Source organism: Podarcis erhardii (assembly GCF_964252035.2).
Source record: "Podarcis erhardii genome assembly, chromosome: 12".
Lineage (NCBI taxonomy): Eukaryota > Metazoa > Chordata > Lepidosauria > Squamata > Lacertidae > Podarcis > Podarcis erhardii.
Genome location: NC_138513.1, coordinates 29,400,647 through 29,418,537, shown reverse-complemented (window position 1 = coordinate 29,418,537; position 17,891 = coordinate 29,400,647). Strand labels below are relative to the sequence as shown.

At 38.3% G+C, this 17,891-nt stretch overlaps 1 protein-coding gene and 1 long non-coding RNA gene across 19 annotated transcripts in view; one reads left to right on the top strand and one right to left on the bottom strand.

Annotated features, from left to right (window-relative positions):
- The window catches only part of LOC309325728, a 46,350-nt gene that overhangs the window by 6,801 nt on the left and 21,658 nt on the right, over positions 1-17,891 (bottom strand). The window contains exons 4-5 of one of the 4 annotated variants that reach the window (XR_014149911.1): positions 12,550-12,659; positions 8,654-8,668 (exon numbers count right to left, since the gene is read on the bottom strand). The exons of 1 other annotated variant lie outside the window; for it this stretch is intronic. This is a non-coding gene — a long non-coding RNA (uncharacterized lncRNA). Of the gene's footprint in view, positions 1-8,653; positions 8,669-8,696; positions 8,712-12,549; positions 12,660-17,891 lie in introns of those variants that run through there. 2 more of the 4 variants (XR_014149912.1, XR_014149909.1) reach the window with 2 other exon arrangements.
- Positions 1-17,891, top strand: part of HYCC1 (hyccin PI4KA lipid kinase complex subunit 1) — a 46,685-nt gene that overhangs the window by 23,439 nt on the left and 5,355 nt on the right. For 8 of the 15 annotated variants that reach the window (XR_014161531.1, XM_081882200.1, XM_081882197.1 and 5 more), the window contains exons 2-10: positions 2,275-2,354; positions 3,660-3,761; positions 4,347-4,526; positions 6,234-6,314; positions 7,623-7,738; positions 7,958-8,053; positions 8,844-8,960; positions 9,674-9,761; positions 11,046-11,205. Coding sequence is in view for 12 of the 15 variants with exons in the window: in XM_081882200.1 (XP_081738326.1) it covers positions 2,304-2,354; positions 3,660-3,761; positions 4,347-4,526; positions 6,234-6,314; positions 7,623-7,738; positions 7,958-8,053; positions 8,844-8,960; positions 9,674-9,761; positions 11,046-11,205 (991 nt within the window). In the remaining 3 variants the exon portion in view is untranslated. Of the gene's footprint in view, positions 1-2,274; positions 2,355-3,659; positions 3,762-4,346; positions 4,527-6,233; positions 6,315-7,606; positions 7,739-7,957; positions 8,054-8,843; positions 8,961-9,673; positions 9,762-11,045; positions 11,206-12,598; positions 12,765-16,910; positions 17,208-17,891 lie in introns of those variants that run through there. The other 7 variants (XR_014161533.1, XM_081882194.1, XR_014161532.1 and 4 more) reach the window with 7 other exon arrangements.

The following is a 17,891-nucleotide window of genomic DNA, read 5'->3' as shown; positions in this document are numbered from 1 at the left end:
GTGGGATGACAATTCCCCCCCAAGCGCCACCCTCTGTCCCCGACCAGAGAGAAACGAGCGCAGCCATTGAAGGACTATGCCCTGGATCCCCACGTCGGCAAGGCGGTGGTCCAGGAGTTCGTGATCGACCATGTCGAAGGCTGCTGACAGGTCTAGAAGAATCAGCAGCCCCGACCCGCCTCGATCCAGCTGCCTGCGGAGATCATCTGTTAGGGCGACCAGAGCCGTCTCGGTCCCATGACCAGCGCGGAAGCCAGACTGGAATGGATCCAGAGCCGATGTTTCATCCAGAAACCTACCAAGCTGTTCAGCAACCGCTCTCTCAATCACCTTACCCAGGAATGGAAGATTCGAAACCGGGCGGTAATTGGATAGATCTAAGGGATCTAATGATGTTTTCTTTAAGAGCGGGTGCACCACTGCCTCCTTCAGTTCCCCTGGGAATGTCCCGGTGCCAAGGGACAGATTGATGATATCCCCCAGGGGGGCCCGCACCTCGTCTGGACACGCTCTAATCAGCCAGGACGGGCACGGGTCGAGAGGGCAGGTGGTGGGCTTTCCAGCTCGGAGGAGTCTGTCCGCATCGGCTGGGGATATCCAGTCAAAGTGGTCCAATACTGAACCCGAGGGCAGTCGAGGGGCCTCCAGTTCCTTTATTGTATCCAAATTGGCAGGGAGGTCATGGCGGAGCAACAAGACCTTCTCCGCAAAAAAGCTCGCAAATGCCTCACAGCTGTGTGTCAAATTCTTATTTAAATTTGGCTGTCCTTCGAGGGACGTTAAAGACCGAATTATACTAAATAATTGCGCCGGGCGAGAGCTAGCGGATGCAATGGAGGCCGAGAAGTAAGACTTCTTAGCGGCCTTCACTGCCATCTCGTAGGTTTTCATAAAAACCCTATAAGATGTTCTTGAAGCTCCGTCACGGGCACCCCCTTTACACACCCTTTAAAGTCATCAGGCATGACTCTGGGGGTCAGCTGATGTCCATGTCCAGATCTACTACAAAGTTGATTCTGAGTCTGGTTTTATTTATTTCTTCAGTATTCCTAAAGCTCACATTTTCATTTACTGTCTAAGATATTATCGGTGTTTGTACAAAGTAAAAAGGCCTTGATCAAGTGGCCTTCATTGCTCTTTACGTGCGTCTCCACTGAACCTAACAACTTGATGTCAAGGTTTCCTATGCAACCAAAGATAGCAAAGAGGAAAGTGTTAGGTTGTTTCTTCAGACAAATTCTATTGCTGTGGCTGTCTTCAGTTCCAAGGGAAACAATTTATATTCCACCTTCCAGATTTCATTACATGTCTTCATGAAAATAAAGTTAGCCAAGAAGTAGTACTTAGATGAATGATTTTGCATGTTGAGTGCCCTGGGGCTGCTTATACTCCATATGTTTTAAGTATATTCCCTCACCAAAAAGTCATAAGAACTGTAGTTTACCTCACAGGGAGCTACAATTCCCAGCACCCATAACAAGCTATAGTTCCCAAGTTTCTTGTGGGGGACAGTGCTTTAAATATATGGAGTGTGTTGTACCTTAAACTCAGCACTAAAATGATTGGTTGAACTGGGTTCCAAAAGCTTTAACAGAGGTAATTGTTTGGTAATTGTACTTTACACTACACATCTTCTTCGAATCTTATGGGCTTCCCCCCACTACCGGTAATTTCTGTTAAGTAATTTCATACATGTGGACATTATATGGCTATAAATCTGTGTTTTTCCCATGTAACCAATGATACCGAGAATCCTAGCTTGTCCTTTTGTGGATAGAAATAAAAAAATGGTGGCAGTCTTCCCTATCTGTCCACATGATTGAAAATGTATTGTGTGAAATCTGGTGTGCTGATACTTGGCTACTCTTGCCAGTTTGAGGGGCAGAGTTGATGGTGTCTCATGACTCCCCTTCCAAAAAAAGATTCTGGAAAAATATTGAAATGAAAATATTACACCACTAATTCTACTTCAGCAGACTTACATTTGAGAGGAATATATTCATTTCCATATCTTAGCATATAGAAGTTGAGACATGCTTTCATATACATCCAAAGGCTTCAGAGAAGATGTGTATAGTCTGAACATCTGCTGGTCTTCAGTAAAATATAGGTTTCCCCCTCTTCTTAACACTCCAACATTTAAGATAAAAAAGGAGTTGCATAGCTATGGAAACGGTTGCATCATAAGGCTATATATCTACTCCTTAGTGGTTCCACTTTTGCAGAAAACAAGTGTACTGCATAATAGTTAAACTTTTTGCTCCAAATCTTAAGGGTGAAGATTTCAGAACAGATGTTGGAAGATGTTGGCAGTGGACAAAGGGATCGTAGAAGAATGGTTATCGGAATACAAGGTAATATATGGTTCCCAAAAATAAATGTTCATTTTCAAGAATAATATACTAGCAATTATCCATAGTAGTAGAGCCAGTATAGTGTAGAGCAGAGATCCCAAACATTTTGGATATTGTGGACACATTAGCTATTTTGAAAGTCTTATAGAATCCTTCACAGAATGGCATCATGGGGGTCATACCTATCAGAAACCCAAGACCTTGTCAGCACTTAATACCTATGCTCAGAGATCTTTACAGGTTGTCAATCTGGGTACAGGGCCAGGTTCAAGATGTTACTCATAGTACAGTATATAATGCCCTTAGGAACTTCAGACTAGTTACTTACAATATCATCTTACCCCATATATGTCCACTCGACTACTTTGACTTGCGGAACTGGCACTGTTATAGGTGCCACATAATACCCGTTCTGCATTCATAAGAAATCAATCTTTTAATGTGGCAGCACTTACATTTTGGATCTCCTAGCCTATTGATACCAGGCAGGCACCCTCACTGTACTCTTTTTAGCTCCTGCTAAAAATATTTTTTGTTTAGACAAGCCTACCCAGATAATGTGGCATGTTTATGTGTGGTTTGATTGTTTTTAGTTTATTGCTGATTTCCCGCCCCCGCCCCCATTTTTTTCAAATGTTTATATAATAGTTTTAACTTCTTTCTACCAATACTTTTGTTGTTTTATTCTCTTTGTAGACCGCTTTTGTACCTCAATCAAGTGGCATATAAAGTTTCTGAAACAGATAAATAAAATCTCTCCTATCTAATTTACGCTTCTTTGCAGCATTACCATTCATACTTTCTTTTTGTCCCATATCACCACCAAAAGGCATACATGCACCCTTTCTTGCAAGAACATTGTCCTTCAAACACTCCCTCTATTCCCCATTTTCTACTTTTCCCGTTTTTCTATGTATATGAATGGCTAGAATATACCTTTACATAAGTTTAGGTGCCAGGCAAAACGTTTCTCTTTAACCAGCTCTTTGGCTTGGACTGATTAAAATTCTGTGTCCTTTTAAATGAGTTTGTGGGAGGGAGGTTATTGGTCTGTTTGTTTTATTACCGGTATATATTTTGTGTCCTCATTTTGTATTTTCATGTTGTGAACTGCCCTATGATCTTCAGCTGAAGGGTGGTATACAAATTTAATAAATAATTTTTTTATGAGGTACATTTGCCCCCAAGAAAAATACAGCCTGAAAAAATAGGATGAATACTTCATATGAAGAAGGGAGAATAAATATCTTAATTGCAAATAAACTTATATATTGGCTTACTGTGTCATAAAATGTTTTGTGTTAGACAGTGCCAGAAGCATCTATACCAAGCTATGCTAAAAATCTGAAAGACAAGAGTTCTCTGGTTTCATCTCTTTATAAAGTTATTCAGGATCCACAAAGTGAGGTAGGTAAATGTGTACAGAACTATAATTGGGGTTGGGAGAACAGTTGAGAATAAATGGTGCATGCTGTTTCCCTGCAGCACTAAGTTCTTAAGAAGTGGGCAGGGTGAGCAGAAGTAAGAACAACACAGAGCACTAAACATTGTCCTTTTCTTTACGAGACCCTGCTTTAAACCTCTTGTTTTAACTTTCTGTAGATACTACCTTTGTATATTTCAACTTTTCTATGGCGCTGCTAAGACTGGAAATCTGATTTTAAAGAGTACCCTTTTCAGCTGAGAGCCAAACTAGATGTGAAATTAAATGTATCAATTTTTGGGAGAGAGCTTTAACTGTTTTCTTTCCCTGCTGCATTTCTGATCAAAGACAGAAATTCACAATGTGCCTATTTCTCTCTTCTGTGGTGATGAAAGAGCAGCTCCGATTGAGTATGGCATAAGGGGAGAATGGGGCATACTAATTTGACATTTACAATACAATACTGTTTCTTTTAAGAATTGATAAATTTTGCTTCTTTAAAAAGTGTAGAAATGCATACTGATGTGTTAATCCACTAACAAAATATTTAATGTTTGATTTTGTTTCAGCTGCTAGAACCAGTCTGTCATCAGCTGTTTGAATTTTATCGTAGTGGTGAGGAACTTCTGCTTCAGTTCACACTGCAGTTTCTTCCAGAACTGATATGGTGCTATCTTGCTGTTTCTGCCAGTAAGGACCTACAAAGCAGTGGCTGCATAGAAGCACTTCTCTTAGGAGTTTATAACTTGGTTTGTATTCACACTTGAGAAATTAATTATTCTCTCTTGGGATAAAGTGCAAATTACAGTGTGATGTCCCGGGGGCCTCTTAACCAGTTAGATCTAAATCTCTGTGACATACTGCTATTAGCAGAAATGATCATGTGGTTTTGTCAGAAAACAAGCAAAAAATCTGGAATATTAACTTGCTCGGGTTTGGTGTTCTCTGTATCAACATTAGTTGGATTTAGCAATTGTATTCTGTAGCTTTAGCACAGTGGGATGAAGGAAGCTGTTTTAAAACAGTTGAGCTATGCGGCATTCATCAGTAGGCATTCTTCATATCACATGTTTACCTTCTAAGCTCATTGTGATAGTAGTAGGATAACTCCTCCCTGGAGCGTCCCTCCGACTAAATATTTGGGAGAGTTGCATGATAAAATGGGCTGTGTATTATTCTAAAAGGAAAACAGGGTTGGAAGTAGGTTCCCTGCTTCCTTCTATAGTCTCTCTCCACCCACCCCTCAGTATCTCCTGATGTGGTATGTGAGATATTGGTGAGGAAATGAGTGGGGGGGTTGCTGCAGCAGGAAGCAATCCAAAGTACATCTGATATAGGAGTGGGGGAAGAAAGTATGTGGAGTATCTGCTCTTTGCTGTAGAATTCCCAACACCCTTTTCTTCTGCTTGAAAGTGAAAGACATTGGAAGGAAGGGCAAAGTGGGTGGGTGAGAGAGACTACAAGGCATTATCTTGCTTTCTGTTACAATATAATGGAGCAATAGATTAACAATGTGCCTTTCCTAAACTTTCCTTGGCTCTACTCTGTGTCTTTGGAGGGGGTGGGAGAGGCAAACATGGTCTGTATTCTGGGAAGGCATTTCCATTTCTGTACTCTGGTTAATATGCATAAGCATACTAATGAAAAGAATGTGATTAGCTGATACAGTTAATGGCTATCTACCTGAATTTATAACCATGGTAATTACTTTTTCTGTATTAAGCTCAGAATTGGCGTTTAAAAGTGGAATGTCTTGATTTTGATGGAGGCTTAAAGGAAACTCATTTCTCAGTTTTCTATCTGTACTTAAAGCAGTAGTCTCATATAATAATAAACAGATTATGCATTGTGTTCATCTTGGGGGTAAGTTTATATACCTTGAGGACAGAGAGATCAGAATAATCAAGGGTCTGTCAAGGGAGCCCCCAAAGTCAAGCAATTTAAGAGATGGCTGAGTCATGGTGCTATGTGACTTTCAGAACCTATAAAAATGAGTGTGACTATCAGCCATTAATGATAAATAGTTTTCCTTCTCTGTTCCTTGTGATAGAAATCTCTGCTGGATCAAGAGAACTTTCCATTAACTGGTGTATGCTATTAGATATGACCTATAAGATTTATTCAGGACTCTAAAGACGCAAACATATTGAGCAAGATTAGACTTAGTAAATATTTCCACTTGAGTAAAACTTCTAATATGTCAGCTGTCAGATGCTTTTTGATTAGGACATCCTAGATGTTAAGAATAAGAAGATGCTGGATTTCCACATTCATCATCTTGTAAATTCAAGTGTTCACATGTGCATCCATTTAGTAGCTTTGGGCATAATTAAAGAGCTAATGAGGGATGGGAAGTTCATGCCCTACTCTGTTGCAGTTGCTCAAGTGATTTCTAATCTAAAGGAACTTCCATATATTTTTCATTATATGACATAACTTTCTTTTATACCTTACAGGAAATAGTTGACAAAGAGGGGCACAGTAGGGTATTAAGTTTTACAATTCCATCCTTATCCAAACCTTCCATATATCATGAAGTAAGTTAAATAGACACTTCTGTTTCCATATGTGTGTGTACTTTTGTTGTAGCCTCCCTTGCATGAATGTCATCTGGCCTTGATTTTGTCATCTTAAGGATAAATATTTTTGTTTTAAAAGTCTGCTGGTAGTGCAACTAGTTGCTGTTTCTTACAAGGCTCAAGTGATTAAGGCAAGGATGAACATGAGAGTACCTGGGTTTTGCATGCTGATTAATTTATTGTCCTATGCCCTCCAGGTGTTTAAATTGTCTCGCATCAGCCCCAGGGGGAAATGGCCAGTGGTCAGGGATGATGAGAGCTCTACTACAAAGCATTGGGGGTGGGGATCAGTTTGGGAAAGACTGTTCTAAAAGTATCCTTAATGTGAAATATTTGAAGTAAAATATGATGGGCCTCAGTGTTCTAGAATATATAATGTTGCATTTAAATTATCTGAGAAGTATTGTCATGGCTAAAGTTCTAATGAGTTTCAGGTGTAACTATGTAGAACAGGCATAGGCAAACTCGGCCCGCCATATGTTTTTGAGACTACAGTTCTCATCATCCCTGACCATTGGTCCTGTTAGCTATGGATGATGGGAGTTGTAGTCCCAAAACAGCTGGAGGGCCGAGTTTGCCTATGCCTGATGTAGAACCTAACTTATTTAAAATTATGAAATATTTTACATTAGATTGGTCAGTGGAATAATAAAGCTGAAGATAAAATGAGAATAAAATGTCTGTTGTTGGTTAGAGTTTAAGTGGATGAAAACTGTGATAACCAAAAAAATTGATGTGTTTCAGCGAAACGTTTAGCACAGAAGTATAAGGACACATGATAGCAACAGACCCTCTTGCAAAGTTAGGTCTGTTGCCAAATCCCTAGCTGCAAGGGAAATTGGAAACATAGCACAAGTTGGGCTGAAGGCAGGAACTGAGCCTACCCCGCCCCCATGTTTTAGCTGGTTTTCTCCTGATGAGGCTCCAGTATCAGAGAAAACTCCTGTTAAGGGGTCATTAGCTCTTTTTAAAAATAGTTTCACTTGGAATTGCACAGGGAAGAGTTCAGCTCCCCTTTCTAACCCACCTGTGCCAGTAAACTGATCTTGTTACCACTCTTAAGTTACTATTTAAGTGGCACAATGAATCTTCTGTACTATATTTCAGTGGCCTTTTCCCCTGTACTGCTTACCATGTAACCTTCAGTTAAATTTTATACTTTTATGTTTGTCTACAATCAGCTGTCTATTTTAGTTTCTTTGTGCTTTTTTTTAAAATTCAGTACTGCTGTTCTTAGTGATGTATTCAAGTATCTGTTTTTCTTAGCCTTCCAGTATTGGGTCAATGGCTCTTACTGAGGGTGCTCTATCTCAGCATGGCTTATCCAGGGTTGTGTATAGCGGACCTCATTTGCAGAGAGAGATGTTAACAGCACAAAACAGGTAAAAATGCATGCTGTTGCTTTCAGTCTTAGACAAAAAAAACCACACTTGGCCACTTATCAACTATCCTTCCATGTTATCTTCATATCCCACACTTAACAGAACTTTTAATAGTATAGTTTATATGTTAGTGGTATGTTCTTGATAACAGTTCATAATGTGTGTGTATCAAGCCGTGTGTATTTTTTCAATGAATCAGAATTCTTTATTTGTTCATAGGTTTGAAGTATTGACATTCCTTTTGTTGCGTTACAATGCTGCCTTAAGCTATATGCCTGCAGTTTCTCTTCAATCTTTATGTCAAATCTGCTCAAGGTAAGTTTTCTTTCTCGGTTGAACTGAGAATAGTATTTTAAAATTGAAATCCTATGGTGTCTGTTCCAATCTGTAGAGCTTGGTACAAGTTAAAACTCCAGTGGGTGATTTTTCATTTCTGGAAATGCATAAGCCAGCTGTTATGCAGGTTTGTCACCATTCTTAGGTGAAACACACAGGTTCCTTGGTACATGGAAAACAGTAATCTAAAAGAGGGCAGGTGCTTCAAACAGTACTTTTGGAACCCAGCCCTAAGCAGGATCGCTGTCTCTCCACATTTGGCCAGTGTAAAAGAAGAATGGGTATGCAAGAGAGCTCCCTGTAGGGGAAGTCATATTACTGAGAGGTAGGCGACCCTGCTCGTCGCATTTAGCCCATAAGGCTAATCCTAATAAGGATCTGCCCCATGGAGTCCAAACAATTCCCCACCCTGAATCAGTCAGATGTACACTCAAATTCCTAAGTTTAATTAACTGGTTTGTCAGACTATTGTATCCAAGGCAAAGCTCTTCAGGAATCCTGCTAGAATCTTTTATGAGCTGGATTGCTAATTGAACTTGATTTAATAGAAATTTGACCAGATAAGAGCAATGTTTTGGTTTGTAGGAGACAACTCTGAAAAGATGGAATTGGCTAGTTAGTTGCACTCTTATTTGACCTAAAAAAAGAACATGCATTTCAGGATTCTTTTATACTTTTCAACATAACAACTGCACAATATATTTCCTCTTTTTAACACACAATCAAGCAATCTAAAATAATAATACTAATACTAATTATATTCTTTTAGGATCTGTGTTTGCGGATATCCTCGTCAACAAGTAAGGAAATACAAAGGCATAAACAGCAGGATTCCAATTTCCTCTGAATTTATGGTGCAGATGTTAACTGGGATTTATTATGCTTTGTAAGTTCAGGAAATGTTATGTCCTATATTTTAAAAAGCATAGCACATTACTGGTTGGACAGTGTACATAGTGCATAATGCTCATTTACATGACAGAGTCCAGTGATCCCACGGGTGCTATCACAAAAGATTTTGGTTTCTGAAAGTTGTATCTTAACTTTCTGTAAAACATAATGATTGACTCTAGAGGAACCTTAAGACATATGTCAGTGTGTCTAGAACTGTCTTTCCCAGGAAGGGGTGCAGCTTGGAACTGTTCTGCTCAGGTTCTGCTTACGAAGCTTCCCATGAGCATCTGATTGGCCACTGATCTGATCCAGCAGGGCTATTCTGATGTTCTCATGGAGCACCAGCCACATTTGAGTAAAGTTACCATCTGGGTATCCAGAAGCAGTGGCAGACCAAGCAGCACTTTAGATGTGCTCCTTTATACCAGGTTTATCCAATTCCGGGTCCTCCCATTATCTCTGACCATTGGCCATGCTGGCTGGGGATCACCAGACAGAGTTAATGACTAGAAAATTTCATTGTAAATATCAGTGTTTCCAAACAGCTTCTATTATTTATTGAATACATATTGTTGTGCATTTTATTTCTATTACGATAAATGATTCATCTAGATGGATCTATACTGAATAACATGTATGGCTGTGATGTTGAAATGAATAATCATTATAATCAGTTCTGATTTTGTGTCTCTGCTAACTTTCTAGTTATAATGGAGAATGGGATCTAGCACGTAAAGCAATGGATGATATTTTATACAGAGCACAACTGGAGTTATATCCAGAACCACTGTTGGTAAGCATCTTGTGTTAAATTCTTCTATAGCATTTTATTTAAAACATTTATATCCTGATTTCCCAGCTCATATGAACTTGCCAAAGTAACGTAAGCTAAAATATTGAAAACAATCTTCCGTAACAATTAAAAAGCAAATCGTAGGCAATGAGATAATAAAACCTTCCAGAAAAAGAGAAAATATTGGAGAAGAAAACAAACTGGACACTAGTCTGTCCATGTATTTGTTAAAAACACAGGCAGAGTAGGAGCCAGATGGATATCCTCAGAGAGGGAGCTCCACAACCTTGGAACTACTGTGGTAAAGGCAATCTCCCTCATTACCACCCTCCATACCTCTAATAGCAACAGGAGATACCAAAGTGTCTTTACCAGTGATCCAAGTGGATGGGTAGCTTTATGTAGGAGGAGGTTGTCCTTAAATAGCCTGATTCTTGGATATATAGGGTTCAAAAACTTATGAGTAGCTTTTTAAATTAGGACTGGAAATTGATTGGAAGCTCTAGATGTAAACTAGGACATGCATAATCAAGGGCAGACAAGCATTCTCCAGGAATATGTACAGTTGGCCTAAGCTATGCAAACACACTCCTGGCCATGGCTGCCTAGCCTTCCAAGGGCAAAGCTGTCTCTAAAACAGGACGGCCCAACTCCATTTCTTTGGGCCTCGGGGTACATTTGGAAATCTAAAACTGTCGTTGGCAACACAAAATTCTCATTTCACAAGACAGTCTGGTGATGCTCAGAACCCTTCCCAATAAAAGCACCTGGACACCCCTCCAAAAATACAATACAGAGACTAAAAAGCAATCACCACCTCCTACATCAACTCAAAAAGGGCCAAAAACTATGTTAAGAACATTTGCAAATTGAGAGGGACAATGGGCCTTGGTGGTTGCCACTGAGGTGCTGTAGTGTCCATGGATACAATATTGGGGACCCAAAGCCTAAGGCATAATAGTCTCTCAATTTTTAAGAGCACACAGTAAATAGAAACAAGGACTTCTGTACACTTGGAATGACAGTGGATAGTTAAAAGACAGCCAAGAGGGGGAAACATGATTATAAATGGACTTCTGCAACAGCTTTTAAGGCAAGTGTTCTCAGTCTGAATTGTTTACTAATCTTCTAAAGCCATAATTGAACAGATGGAAGTCAAACTGTTTTTTGTTTTGACTTTCATCATATCTATAGTGATGCTTTCCTTGGTACATATGAAATGTTGTTGCTTTAATTCTGGTGTTAATGTTGAAAATTTATCACACCTTTTTGTTGATTTCTTAGGTTGCTAATGCAATAAAAGCTTCATTGCCTCAGGGTGCCATAAAATCTAATAAAGAAGGTACAAAATGTATTCAGGTTGAAATTACACCTACTGCATCTAGAATATCAAGAAATGCAGTGACCAGCATGTCTATTCGGGGCCATAGATGGAAAAGGCATGGTAAGAAATGCAGTTAATGAAACTACAATTTATTAACTAAATTCTAGAAGTCAAGGCTTCTAGAATGTCATTAAATTGGCTGATGAATTAATTGTGTTATTTAATTTATTTCATACGAAGAGATACTATGACTTCCTCTATCAGTACTCTGATGCATAAATAACTCCATGCTTATTCAGTTTGCCATTCGTTATTCCTAAATTTTAATATGTACACTGCAAATTTAGTGTGGGTGTGTACCTCAGCTGCCCGTATCCAGAATTTGATCGTAACTGGAATTTTCATCTCAAGTTGAAAGCTTCTGTATATAATTTCGTTAAGAAGCAAAATAATAGATTGAATTCCCAAGAGTAAATTAAACTGTGTAAATTAAGATAACTAGAACTTCATTATTTTAAACAGTGAAGTTTATCAAATCAGTGATTTTTATTATAGTTATTTAGCTCTTAAAGTGTCCATGTAGGTTTTGTGTTAAGAATATGTTGCAAAGCAGTAGCATCCCCATGTACAAGGCCTTTTACTTTCATTTGTTTATGGGATAGTCACTATGAAATTATTTAATCACAACTTTTGATCATTAGCATGGATCTTGAATGTACCCTTCTCCCCAGCTGGCTGATCTGAGGCTTATTTCATCCTGCAGAAAACAACACATTCTATTGAGAGAGAGAAATTAGGCATACTTAGTATAAAACAAGACAACATGTATAATTTACAACATACTGAGGGGCAGTATCAAGATTTACTGGGATTTATCACTCACATAATGGATTTATATCTATTATGGATCAAAAAGTAGATGGATAAGCTTATCCTACCACTTCAACAACCTTTGGACTGGGAACCTTTTTCCAATTTTATCTACGGATATAAAGTCACTGGAGAACCTATTAATAGTCCCAGTGATGTTTTCTGATTATCTTGGAGATCGGTAGAGTATTTCACTTCAGTCCTATGGTTTAAAGCTCAATTTGTACAGGTTAGTGGTATCTGTTGTGATGAATCTGATCATACAGAGATGTTGCTGTCTTCTAAATGAACCGCAGCAGAATGTTTTTTTAAAAAAACTACTACTAAGAAATACATTTGATTACTGATTTGGCTAGCTGCTGCTTCAGTCTTGTCTCCTTGTTAAGAAACTGTTAAGAAAAATTTGGAGTGTTGCCCAAATTTCACTTATTTATTTGTTTAAGGGATTTCTATACTGTTTAAACCTTAGCATTTCTAAATTCAGTAACTAAATTCAGTGGTCCAAGCACACGTAGCACTGCTTCCTTCTAACTAATACAATTTTGTATCTTTTTATGAAACTAAATATATTGATAGTCCAGAAAAGTTAAATACCTTGCACTTTTTAGAAACCAAACCATTCTTTAATATTGCCTTCCTGCAGGAGTCATACTTGATGATACAGGTGCTGAAGTTCACGAGTCAATGGTTAGGACAAGTGTTTGCTGCAGCAGATAACAGTAAGGAAAGAGGCTTGATAGTATTAGTAAAGCAACAGACTCCAATAAAGATGAACAGTTACTTTGTTAAGAAGAACAATTATTTGCCAGGTATGCAAGTGTTGCTGCAGACTCCTAAGAGTTAGTAAATTGCGAGCTTTCAATTCAGGAAGGTGATGTCATGATATTGTGTAAAATGGGAGGAAAGTTCTTTGTCTCCTGGAAGAGAACTTTTATAACTTAACTGTGTTTAAAAATAATCTAGAAGAAAAGATTGGGGGTTTCCAGGCATTGAGCTTCTTACCACAAAGGAAAACAGTGTTTTGCTTCAAAGCTTTGATTCAGAGTAGAAAAGAGGCATTTCCCTGTTCCATTGCAGTCATCTCCAATTAACTACCTCCTTTGCTACTTTGTGTCATTAACCAGTGTGCATGTAGGTGGCATCACTAATCCTGCTACACCAACCTACTGCAACTGCCTAGAAGAACATAAACCCTACTGCTGCAACCTGACCACTTCACACAGGTGTGGGGCAACATGATTTAACAAAACATGTACTGTGGGCATTAAAACAGGAACTCCCAGATTATCAGAGGTCCAGATCAATGTCATAAACTCTCTATATGGAAAGCATGCCACTAAGTGGGAGATATTTTCAGTGTTAGTAGAGGCATGGAATTTAGTTCTATGTGTTTCTGTAGAGAACACTTCAGATAGTTTTTAACTCAAAGATGGTAAACTTAGTTGGTGATTCATCAGGTTGCAATTTTAGAATGTGAAAAATTTGGACTTGGATTCTTCTCTCTCTCTCTGTGTGTATATATATTTTACAATAACAGCATTATTATTCTCATTTCCTATTAAGTTAATTTGCATAAAAAGTACAGCTCTAGTGAGTTCTTAATTTCTTGAGCCTGAGCTTGGGAAGCTATGCTCCATACTTAGTAAAGGTAAAGGTACCCCTCACCGTTAGGTCCAGTCGCGGACGACTCTGGGGTTGCGTCCTCATCTCATTCTATAGGCCGAGGGAGCTGGCGTTTGTCCACAGACAGCTTTTGGGTCATGTGGCCAGCATGACTAAGCCACTTCTGGCGAACCAGAGCAGCACATGGAAATGCCGTTTACCTTTCCGCCAGAGCGGTACCTATTTATTTACTTGCACTTGACATGCTTTTGAACTGCTAGGTAGGCAGGAGCTGGGACCGAGCAACAGGAGCTCACCCCATCGCGGGGATTCAAACTGCTGACCTTCCAATCGGCAAGCCCTAGGCTCTGTGGTTTAGACCACAGCGCCACCCATGTCCATACTTAGTAGCTTGAGATAAATCAAATCATATATTGGCGAGAGCAACATAGAACATGAATGCTTAGAAAAGGATGTCATTCTCGTAAACGATGGTATAATGACACAAAATGTATATGTGGATGCCAAAAAGGTGTTTAATTTTTAGCCAAGCCAATTTTATTGCTGAATTGGCATGCTTTGGAGATCTCAAGTTCTGTATAAGAATGAAGAACTGGGACTTGGAACAAAATATTGGGGGTATATTCCCCAGCCCTAAAAAAACAGCAAGCAGCCTGGAACAGGAGCCTAGTAGTCCTGTTCTGTCCTTGTAGGAGTGGGGCAAAGGAAAAGGACTCCTTTTTGTGGTTCTTTGCTTCTTTTTCCTCCTTCCCACACCTTTCCCTGCTCTGTTAAGAAGGGGCTTCCAGCCTGCAACCTGAGCATTCTAGAGATATATGGCAAGGATTTCTGATGAGCAGCAAAATGTATTGTTTTTCCTAAAACATCCCTATGTAGTACCATGGAGGCAGGGTTTTTAAAAATCTCTTGAGTTCATGTTTCCCTAAACTAATCCCACTTCATTGTGAGCTGTTAGGGGTTTGGGCAGGATGGTGTCCTCTAGTTCCTTACCTTCCATGTTCTACACAATCTGCCAGACATCTGGTTCCTTTTATACCCCCCTTTCTCCCCATGTAAGCTCAATTGTCCTCAACATTTTGGGGAGTTCTGAATCTCCAGTGGTGTGCATTTGGGTTACTCTTGGAGTTTTAAAATTTTTCATTTATTTTAATATAGGATTCTCCTAGTATATAGAAACCATACATTTATTTTTGATTGCCCTGTTTTGCTTTGAAACTGATAGGCACTTGATTCCCTGCATTTGCTATAAAATAGAATGATTATAATTTTTATTTTTAATCAATTGACCTCAAAACTACTTGGCTCCCAGCTCTTCATTTTTTTTCAATCCTCTGTCTTCCTAAAAACACTTGCTGACTTGTAATAGTATTCTCTAAGCCAGAAATCATCTGTACAACTCTAACATAAAAATACAGTGTCTTTCTTTTATATTTATTGTTCTAACTGCTTGATTTTAGAAAAGGAAAAATATATTCTGAGACTGTAAATACATTATGGGTGATTTGGAGAGTAGACTCATTGAAATAATGGACTTCACTGGGTCTACTCTGAGTATGACTTAGTGCCATAGGGCGATAGCCAGCTATCTTAATCTCTGAGGTTAAGATTCCAGTTAATCAGAGTCAAAATGCTATAGAAGGACAAAATGTAATTCTGTGTTTCTTTTCTTTAGTGTGCCAGTTCAGCTTTTTAAATGTGTTATTAAAGTAAAAAAACCCTATGAATTACTGAATACTGTGACTAATGTTGCAAAGATGTGTTAAGCCTCTGTTTTTCTATATGGTTTTCAGGGTGCTTAACTTGTAAAAATGCAGTTGATGATGCAGCTCTTTCCAGTGCTGCCCATCTCCCTTCCACTGATTGAACTTTCAAAATCTGATTGGACAGTGTCTATGTATTTTTGTAGTCTGTTCATTTTCCATTTAGACTGAGCATTCCATTTTGTTACAAAGCTCATGACCCTCCTTATGACCTTTAGATATTCAGACCGTGTTTTGTTCCAAATTTGGTTGAATCTATTGCCCTCATTTTTTTTCTTTTAATGAAGCTGATTCTACTAGTCACGTTGGCCCCGAATAATCATTCAACACTTTTAAAAAACTCTTTAGTTTTTGTCTGTCCAACAACCAGCAGAACCTCTTAATTATTTTAAGTTGCTCAGCAACACAAAGGACCAGTAAGTTTTGCATGCTAATATAGTAAAGTTCAACATTTCAGTTGCGCTACAAGTGTACTATGGTGCTGGTATTTGTTACTACTTTCCCCTTAGAAGTGATGTAAATGGCAACAGAAAACTTCCAAAATATGTGCTAGAAGTTGTGCAGATCAAGTGTTAAATGTGCATAAGGAAGCCTTCATAGATTAAGGCAATCATGACAGCAGTGCATCTAACTGTTTCTGCCTCAGTTTAATACCATATTCTTCCTATAACAAATAAAGGTTGGCAGCGTGAAGATCCACAACACAAAGGACTTGTAATATTTGGCTGAAATATCACTTATTGGCAATTTTTAGGATTCATTTTTTACTGATGTTTTATAGTTTTCTTTGTAACATTATTTATCGTTTTGTTAAGCTGCCATGAGTGTTTCATAATAAAGGAGTGATACAAATGTTAGAAATCATTTTACTAACATTGGGGAAGATTCACAGCCTTTTTATGATCTTTTATATAGGCTGAATGCTCATGTACCTACCCAAAAAAACAGGGCTCAAACAGGGTGATGGGCCATATGTTGAAGCCCAGAGGGAGACAAAGGGGAGATGTCACATTTGCCTGGCTTCAGAAAGGTTCAAAATATTTTTTGTAAAAACATTTAGCATAGTGAATCTCCATATGTAGGATAAATGTCAATTTTATGTAATGTAAAATTAATACAGAAATAATGTTGATTATAATACAACTCTGTGAGTCAGATAAATTCCAATATATTACGGTGCAACCTACAAGGAAATTACTTTATTATGCTGTTTCTGGATTTATTATAGTTTACTTTTACATGATAACTTTAGAGTGAATGTATTTATTTACGTATTTACTACAGTAGCAGCAGCTGACAGGTAAGACATGGACTATAATTGAAATTTTTAAATGTTTTAGAGTTTCATTTTTAAATGTTCTAGTGGCAGCAGAATCACTTTACTCTCAGAAATAATGTATGCCCTTCCTACTAATATTGCTAAATAATAGGACAGTAAGGAAAACATCTGACTTCATAACATTCAGCCTTCTAGTTTTGTCAGATTTGTCTTTTTCGTCTTTTTTTCTTTTGTCTCCATGTTTTTGTTTCAGCCATTTTTTTTGTTTTGTCTTATCCATTTTTTAATTCTAGAACAACCAGATAATGCTAATGACACTACTGAATCGGGCAACTTTGTCATACCCGAGATTAGTGTTACAAATGTGACTGGAGAGAGAACCGGGAATGGGGAAAAAAGCAGAGCACCAACAGAGAATGATGCTCAGCATATACAGGGTGTGCAGGAAGCACCTACAGATCCTAGAGTTGACAGCAAAGGCATGCCAGAGATCAGGAGGCAAAAATCTGTAAGAAAAATTATGGAGGATGGAATAAGCTCACCTGGCAGAGTGCAGTTTTAGCAGAGCACTTTGTAGCTACACTCAGAAGGTATCGATTGAAAGGGTCACTGCTGCATGTTTGGAAGATTACAGTATACAATAAATATATTTGCATGTTACCTTGAATAAAACACAATTGCATGCTTTGCACATAGAACACATCTTTGTGCTGAATACATTGTTAGCATGCTGGTAGTTCTTAAGTTTTAGCTTGGGAAACCACACTGAGAGACTTCAAATTGGCGGGCAATTGAGTTATTTTTAGATCAGTACTAATCTTTTAGCTAGACAAAGTCACTTAAGGAAAAAATTCTTCGAAATGTACATAAACCATGTCAGTTCATCCTATTTTTTATTTTTATCATTTTAAATCTTTGCAGCCATGAGAGCTAATACTCCAGTGTGTAAGGTTTCTAGACTTCTCATTAAAACAACTTTGTACTGCAGAATGTGACCTTTCAGTCCTTGAAATATAAGCACTGTTGGGTTTGCTAAAATTTGAGAACCTGCAGGTGATGCCGTATTGGCTTTTATGGGGCCCTGATTATCTAGCGCCATGATTAATTCGCTATGCAGATAGTATGTAGATGCCTTTGCACATATTTGGAATAAATCTATTTCTACCTTTCTGTAATATATCTAACATCTTTCTAATTTTTTGCATGAATAATGAGTGCTTTTTAAAATTGCTACAAAGTGAGATTATAAGCATGCTTCTAATAAATGTACTTTA